Below are 8,870 nucleotides of genomic sequence, written 5' to 3' on the forward strand. Positions count from 1 at the left end.
AGGGGGTTTTACTTGGGAGTCTAGACAAGCCATGGAATGTGCCAAGTGGTTTGGAGACGGACTTGAGTCTCAAACCTAGGGTTTTGGCACAATTAGTTTATGTTTCATGCAAGAAATATGACAATTGGGGTCATATAGCATGAAAATTGGTTTTGGATGTATAAATGCCATATAAACCAATGCTAGGGATGCATTGTGGGTTAATATGGACAAATACATCAAGAGGAAGCCAAAACTAGGACTTTAGGTCAATGTTCAATTGAACTTTTTAGCTAGTTTTGAGTTTTGTGTCAATCTTGGGATTGGTGATAGATACATTTTTGAATGTATTTTTCCCAAGTAGACATGGCTAAAACAGACCTCTCCACAAAATTTGGGGATTTTTGGAGGTCTGTGGAATTATTGGTGCATTTCTGAAATTGGGTCAGAAATGCTGAAAAAGGCTGAAAAACTGTTCCAGCTAAAACATGCAGTCGACTGGCTGGAAACAGAAGCATTCTGTTTGCTCAACCAGTAGCGACCAGTCGACTGGCACTTCTTGCAGTCGACTGATACCAGTCTGAAATTGTTTTCAGCACTGGATTTTGACCAAGTCAACTCATACAAGTGTATGAAATCCATGGGGGATAAACACACGATTTTAGGGTCAATTGGAATGACAAGTTTTCAACAATTGGGATATTGTTGGAGGACCTTTTGGATGTTAGGCAAAGGGGGAGAAGTAAGGTTTAGTTGGGAAAACCTGAAAGTGCCTTTGCGTAGGGGGAGCCTTGGGATAGGTTATTAAAAAGCCCGTTGTAAAAATCTTAGCTCATGGGGAGCATAGGTGTAGGGAGAGCCTTGGGATAGGTTCAAATGCATGATGCATTGTTACGGCGGTTGCCAAGTGTGTAACCTTGGCAACGTAAGTCCATTCGGCGTTGTAAGTCCAAGTGTGTAGCCTTGGCATCGTAAGACCATTCGGCGTTGTAAGTCCAAGTGTGTAGCCTTGGCATCGTAAGACCATTCGGCGGAGTAAGTCCAAGTGTGTAGCCTTGGCATCGTAAGTCCATTATATGTATTAGCATGTTTATTTGCTATTTGTTTTCCCTAACTTAAACGTATTGCCAAACACCAAAAAGGGGGAGATTGTTGGAGCAATCCCAATGGTCCGTGCGACCATGTGTTTTGGTGTTTGGGCAAAGGGTTTAAGTTAGGTTCACCCTTGTATTTGATATGTGTATTTGAGTTGTGCAGGTTTGCAGGATACACATGTGACTCAGGTTGATGGCTTCGGGTCCGGTGAAGGATGGAGCATCCGAGGGACCGTGGACAAGGCAGCGAGGACAAGGGCCGAGGGAAGCGACTTCGAGGCATACGCGAAGGATGGCATTGGGGACGAGCCGCGGGCTTGAATGCATCCGAGGGACGAGAGCCAAAGGAAGTAGGCTTGAAGGTAAAAGGTCAAAGCTGCAAAGGAAGCATCAAGTGAGTCATAAGGGTGAGGGTACGAGTGCACGAGAGATTGTACTCGGAGTAAAATCCTAGTTTTTAGGGTTTTACTGTAGCAGTACTGTAGCGCTACTGTAGCAGTCGACTGCATGTTTTAGCAGTCGACTGGTGCAGTCGACTGGGGCAGTCGACTGGCAGCGAACAGAATGTGTGGAATCGAGCCGTTGGGATGTAACGGTCGAATTTCCACAGAGGGCAGTCGACTGCATGTTTTAGCAGTCGACTGGTAGGCGGGGTTTTCCAACCCGTGGCCTATAAAACCAAAGCTTGGGAGCTTGGTTTGAGTTGACGAAATAGAGGTGGTTAATCTCTATTAGTAGTCTACCTGTGCCCTAGCGTCAAAGGAGCTCTTGTGAGGGTTGTGGTGAGGTTTCTCCACCCACAAGGAGGTTTGAGCTAGCCGGAAGTTTTCCGGGGAGTAATCCACCGAAGGATCGGGATCGTCCACCTTACGGACAGCCGTGGAGTAGGAGCCCTAATCTCCGAACCACGTTAAACAACGTGTTAGCTTGGTTTGCATTTCTTATTCTTGTCTTAAGCTTTCTTTGTATTCATATTTGTAGTTAGTATTAGATTTCCGCTGCGTATACTAACAATAGTGTAGAAGGCGATTATTTGGGGGTGCCGTCTATCCAACCCCCCTTCAAGCCGGCCGTCCGATCCCCAACAGGAACTTCCGGAGCCAAGCTAGTCAGACGAGATTTGCTTCCCAATCAACTCACTAGCCTGCGACTTGGGGAAGACGAGACAGTCGCGCATCTGCACTCAAGAATCAAAGAGATCATCACCGGACTGTCGAATCTCAGAGAAAAGGTAAGTAACCGAGATTTGCTAAGGTATGCGTTAAATTCGTTTCCGAGAAATTCAAAATAGGCATCACTAGTAGATGCCTTTTACATTTCAAAAGATTTAGAAAAAATTTCATTAGAAGAATTTTTCTCGACTTTTGAAGTGCACGAATCAAGATGTGCAGGTTCGAAGGAGCCCAAGAACAACGTCTCCCTCAAAGCTTCGAGAGACGAACCTGAGTCAGAATCTTCTCTCGACGATGAGGAAATGGTAATGATGGTAAGAAGATTCAAGAAACTTTGTAAATCTAGATCTACTAACCATCCGCAGGGGAAAAAGAAAAGGACGATCCGCTGCTACCACTGCGACGAAGAAGGGCATGTCAAGGACAACTGCCCCAAGCTGAAGAACAAAGACAAGGAGAAGGGTACGAAGCCCATCCAAAAGCGAAAGGCCCTAAAGGCGACGTGGGATGATATGTCGTCGGAGTCGGAAGTCGAGGCATTCTCCGGACTTGCTCTAATGGCAAGTCATCAAGACGACGACTGCGAGTCAAGCTCTTCCGAAATGAGCATCGAAATCATCGATAAAGGGGGAGCCACGTCGGAAGAAAGCAGCAGTTCAGGGGGAGAAACGGACAACAAGATCGACAAGGTAAATCAGGTAGATCTCTTCCTCCCGACAAAATGTTTAAGTTCGTTAAACTTTTAACAAAAGATTGCTGCAAATTAGAAAATGAAAATAAAAATTTAAAAGTAATTCTAGCTAAGTCCTATCCCTTAGAATAACTAGACAAATCAAAATTAGAAAATGAGAAATTGAAATCAGAAAATAAAGATCTGAAAATTCAAATAGATAATTTGAAAAACCATGCATGCTCATCTAATTTTAGAAAATTTAAAAACTTTAATTGGTATTATAGATATCACTAGGGACAAATTAGGAATATCTCTAGAAAATATGTCCCTAAGAAATTTTTAATCAATCCAGTAAGTTGGAACTTATATTGGGTTCCTAAGTCCTGTTTAAATTAAACTATTGATTAGACTTAGAGCTTTTTGGGCGAGAAAATTAAATATTGAAATTCTTTATGAGGCTTTGTCTAAGGAAGTGGTTGTTGCTCCAATAACTAAGAAGGCCTAGTGTCTCGCCATGACTTGGAAGCCAAAATATTGAAATAAATGTTTAATTAACTTTCTGCCAAAGCATTAAAATTAGAATTAATTAATTCTTTTAAAGTTTTTCAAATAGTTTTATACTTAGAAGAATACTTATGTGAAATTTTTTTAAAAAAAATTCAAAAAAATATTTTTGCAAAGCTATCTAAATTAGAATTTTTTTAAACTTATAATTTCACTAAAAAACTTTTTCTTAAAATTTCACTTCAAATTTTTTTCAGAGACTGTTTATGTAAAATTATTACAAAATTTTTAAGGATCTCAAAATTTTCTAAGTTTTTTTTACCCTTAGATTTTTTTTGGAACCCTATTTTTATGTAATCAAAGGGGGAGAAGGAAAAGTATAAGTCTAGGGGAAGGTAGACCTAAATTTTTACTTGTTTTATTTTTTCACTTAATTGAAAAATTTAGTTAAGTTTATTTTATGTCTATTTTTACCCTAGCTTAACTTGGGTTGCTCACACCAAAAAGGGGGAGATTATTGGAACCTCAAGGTTGTTTCGGTGTGATCAACAAGTTAAGTTAGGTCCTGTGTGTTTCTAACCTTGTGTCTAAGTGTGCAGGAGCTTAGGAGCACAAGTAGTCGAGTGGAAGATGCAGCTACGAGAAGGACGGCATGCGGTGCGTCCGAAGGACGAGGCGCTGCGGAAGAGTACACCGGCGGACGAGAAGGAAGCGTGCAGTGGTTCTGAGGGACGAAAGCCGGAGCGGAAGACTGCTCGAAGAGCAAGAGACGCAGCTAGCAAGAAGGACGGCATGCGGTGCGTCCGAGGGACGACGACTGCGGATGAGTACGCCGACGGATGAGAAGGAAACACGCGGCGATTCCGAGGGACGAGAAGCCAGAGCGGAAGCCCACTCGAGAAAATCGGAAGTTGGGTTCGGGTGAGCCCTTTTCCGGATGGTCGAGATCACCCAAGCGAGCGGAGCCGGAGCAGAAGGACCCGGACCGAGGCAAGCTGAACCGGAGCAGATAGCTCAGACCAAAAGTCAACTAGAGTTGACTTAGGGGTCTGGGCTCCCGGATTCATTCCAGCGCCCGGACGTCCGAGTGCCCAGAACCACTCCGGGTGCCCGGAAGTCAATATTTGACTGGATCACCTTTTACGCGATCTAAATATTGGGGGATAAAGTTTTATCCCCCCTAGGGCGCCCAGAACCCTTCCAAGCGCTCCGACCAAGACTATAAATATAGCCTTGGTCCAGAAGCTTAAAACAACTTAGAAATTGTAATTCCAACACTTGTGCGCTTTCAGCTGTAGTTTAGCTTCTTTCTTTTGTGCTTCATCGTTGTACGAGGCTTCTCCGCCTGAAGGAGTTTCTTTAAGTACGATCATCTTCCTTGGATTAACAACTTCCCCGGTTGTAACCAAGTCAATCCCGGTGTGCCTCGTTTTTCTGATTTACTTTTTGCTTACTTTAATTTACAAGTATTAGTTTAAGAGTTCGAGAAGAGTGTTTTTGTTTTTGTTTTACAAGGCTATTCATCACCCACCTTCTAGCCGGCCGCAACGGTCCTACAGATCTCCCAATTCCATCTCTGTTCCTTGGTAACCATGGCTCCAAACCACTGCACGGACAGCAAGAAGCTAGAAATGGCTTGGCGTCAGGTGACGGAAGAATAGTAACGATGGATTGGTGTAGCAGTGATGTGGGAAGAAGAAGACTGGCCAGAATCGGAAGGGGACAGTGATTAGGGAATGGGGAACTGGAGCTTACGGACAACCATCGCATCAATCGACCTTTAGTCTTGACCATCGTGTAGGGAGAAGAGTTAAAGGACGACGTTTTGCTAGTGGTCGGAGAGGACTGGCGATGACGAGTCGCACAATGTCAAGTGGTAGCGCAAGGAGTTGGGGGTCAGCGCAAGTGGTAAGAAAAGAGGGAGAAAGCTTCAACCAATAGTTTAGAGCATGGTAACTTATACTTAGGGTTAAGTAAATCAAACACTAAGTTCATATTCCAATCAACTCCCAACTAAAATAGGTATTCCTAATAGGCTTTCTCTTAGCCTACAATTTCATCCCCTCAAAATATGTCATACGAGCTCCGAAAAAATTCCAGAAAATTTCTAGAAATTCCTAAAAATTTCGGTAAGGTTATTCGTCTATTAAACTTTATTATTTTATTATTATTTTGTTACGATATTTTACATACACATCCTAACATACAATATTATATGAATTTTCTATGCCCCTATGGCGTAGCACAGACGATGGATGCATGACATCTCTGGCGTAATAATCAGGGGTCGATTCCCTAGAACTGACGACTTGAGATTTATCCCACCATACGTTTGACGTCTGTGTACCTATACGTACCTCTCTTTATATCCGTGAGACCGATACTAAGGGGACGTTAATATAACGGATCTATATTTTTTTTATATGGACCTTTTATTTACAACCAAAAGGTTATTAAATATAATAAAATTATGAATATATTTTTTTATTCCATTGGGATAATAGTGCAACTGCAATGGGTGCAATGTCACTATCATCCTTTTAAGCTTTGTGGTTTGTTCCTTCCATCAACCATCTTGGTGATCAGTTCCAAATCAATTTATATTTAGTTAGATTTTGCTTAATTAAATGTAACACCCAAGGACGATGACAATGGAGACGGTGACTTAGCCAACCATGTTTGTTTCCAATTGGCATTTAAGTAGTCACTCTTAGTTTCACAATCAACACAAACTGCTGACTCATTAAGTTTCTTGTTGTTTCTGCTCTTCATGACCTCGACATCTAATGCATGAGAATATTCAGACAATATAAGTTTTGATCAACTGTTAGGGCGCTGCACCTCTCCTGCCATTGTATTTTGGAAAACTCTAATGTTCCTCATTTGTTTTGAAAGGTCAAATTCGGCAGTCAATAGACAATGTTTTTTTTACTGTACTTTGTATGGTAACAAACTGATGATGATCATCCGTTCGAGCCAGCGATCAACCTCTGATGCAGAAATTTTGCCCAAGACAATATGAACCATATCCTCTATCATTTCAAGGTTAACAGGAACTTGAACATTTACAAGTCTCCAATCTGCTGGATCACGAAAGTGGATGCCCCTTTCAGGGTTAATCCTTCTTTATTGCCTTACATCACACCTTTGTCAACCAGACAACTATAAACACGAAGCAAGTTACTCGATACAATTATTCAACGAAGAGTAGAGCAGATTGACAGTAGAAAATGCAAAGGAAGGAATTAAATACGCTACTACCTTCCAAGGTATTTCCTTGTATCTGTCCACAAGGAAGCTTGAATATTGACTGGGCCTCTGCTTCGGTTGCAATTTCCACCCATTTTCAGAAGACACCAGAAGAGGTCATAATCCTCGAGAGATTTAAATACCCTGCTGACGAACCACCCTCCAATCATAAATATGAAATTTAAAATACTTTTTTAAAAAAAAACGAAAAATTGTCAATTCTGTACCTTTTCTCCTAATCTTTGAAATGGCCGTCTCGCTGTTGCCATTCACACCGGTGGAGTCGTTTAAAGTGTCGCCCAATGAAGAGGCCAAGATGCTATTTCTGCATCCATGATCATTGCGTCAGATCATGTTATATTATTTGTGAGGGAATCAAGCAAGCATATGCTTCACAGTTTTCCTTCCACGCCGTCTCTGTTTCTCCTTTCGCTCTCTTTCATTGTCTTTATTCACGCAGATTCTTCAAAGCCTCGAGAGGATCACACCATCCCAAACAAAAAGGAAACACCATAACTGCAAACGATTCTCCGAGATATCCATCAGGAATCATGGGCAGGAACGTCGAAGGAAATATAGATGTCAATTCTAAATTTGATCAGGTATGTATAATGGTCTCTCTGTTCTTGCAGATATTGAGTTTTTAGTCTTCTCGGTAATTTCTCACAGCAAAACTCTGTTTAGGATTTAGAAGAAAAGGAATACGACAAAGACTCGATCTTTAGCCTGTTGCCTCCCAAATCTCCGCTATCAAATTCAAGGCCAAGTAGCATGGTAGTCAAGGTAACCTACTGTTCCTCTGGAGTATAATCTTTTACAGATAGCGGAATTCGGACGAGTGTTGATCGACTTGTGATCGTACTTGTAAATGCTAGAAAGTGTGCCACCGTGAGTTCATTCCTCCTCACATCGTGGCGGAGGCGATATCGACGCTGCACGGGCTGGACCTGCGGTGGTCGGGGCCCATAACCCCCAGCGAGATGCTGTACGTGGAGCAGTACGTGCACAGCAAATACCCGCAGTACTCTCACGGGCTGGTGGAGGAGAGCGACAAGAACGACCTCTACTCCTGGTACTACATCGACGCCGGGGATGCCAACAGCAACAACACGTCGCCGAGCCGAAGCAGCCCCTCGTCGGCGATTGCGAAGCAGCTGGACATCGACATGGCCCGTCTGGAGCCGTCGAGGCTGCTGGACATGTTGGCCAAGAAGACGTCCTTTCTGGGGAGCTTCGTGTCCATCCCGGAGATCCAGGCAAGGACACGGGTGCTCCGCCACTCCGGGCTGAGTGAGGAGGACTACCTGGTGCTATTCGCGCCGAGCCGGAGGGATGCGATTATGCTCGTGGGCGAGGGCTACCCTTTCTTCCGCTACAACTACTACATGACCATCCTGGAGGAGGAGGGGGACTACGTGAGGGAGTTTGCGTCGTACAAGGATGCCAAGGTGATCTCGGCGCCGGAGACGTGGCTAGACCTCCGGATCAAGGGGTCACAGTTGAGCCAGTACTTCCGGAGGAAGTGCAAGCACAGCCCCAAGGGGCTCTTCGCTTACCCTGCCGACGTCCGGGGGACCAGATACTCCATGCATTGGGTCTCGGAGGCGCACCGCAACTCCTGGCACGTCCTTCTAGACGCCACGCCGTTCGTCGTCGGTAAGGATCGGCTTAGCCTCGCCCTCCACCGCCCGGACTTCGTGCTTTGCACTCTCGACGGCACGCACGCCGCCAACCCTTCAAAGGAAATCACCTGCCTCTTGGTGAGGAGGAGGGCTTTTGATGCTACGCGCGTTAATTAAATGAAGCAAGATTGATTGGTGCGCGAAAGTAATTAATCTCTCTGTAGTCGACTGCTAAACGCTTACTAATTTATGATTGATCTTTAAAAATTTAATTTGTTACTGGCACGAACTGCTTGTTTTGCCAAAGATTCTGTCCGCCTAACGGAGAAAAATTCACAAGTATGCAGATTTTGGAGCGGAAAATAAGGGAGCTTGACGAGATTTGCTATGACTACTATGAAGGTTCACCCATATAAGTTTAAGAGAGACTTATCATGATGTTGGGAGAGACCATCACAACAACAACAAAAATATACCAAATAGTGATGAAATACGCTAAAGATGTATTACGATGGAATAGTGACGGAATACGTATTGTCACATAGATATCATACGTTGATACTATAGTGATGAATAT

The 8,870-nt window shown here is 43.5% G+C and overlaps 1 protein-coding gene across 1 annotated transcript; it reads left to right on the top strand.

Annotated features, from left to right (window-relative positions):
* Positions 1-6,971: 6,971 nt before the first annotated feature.
* On the top strand, positions 6,972-8,554 carry LOC122039605. Its single transcript, XM_042599147.1, has 3 exons — positions 6,972-7,273; positions 7,356-7,454; positions 7,547-8,554. Exons 1-3 carry the CDS (start codon positions 6,974-6,976, stop codon positions 8,468-8,470), a joined length of 1,323 nt encoding a protein of 440 aa, XP_042455081.1. The 5' UTR covers positions 6,972-6,973; the 3' UTR covers positions 8,471-8,554.
* The last annotated feature ends 316 nt before the right edge of the window (positions 8,555-8,870 follow it).

Source organism: Zingiber officinale, chromosome 2A (genome assembly GCF_018446385.1).
Source record: "Zingiber officinale cultivar Zhangliang chromosome 2A, Zo_v1.1, whole genome shotgun sequence".
NCBI classification, from domain to species: Eukaryota; Viridiplantae; Streptophyta; class Magnoliopsida; order Zingiberales; family Zingiberaceae; genus Zingiber; species Zingiber officinale.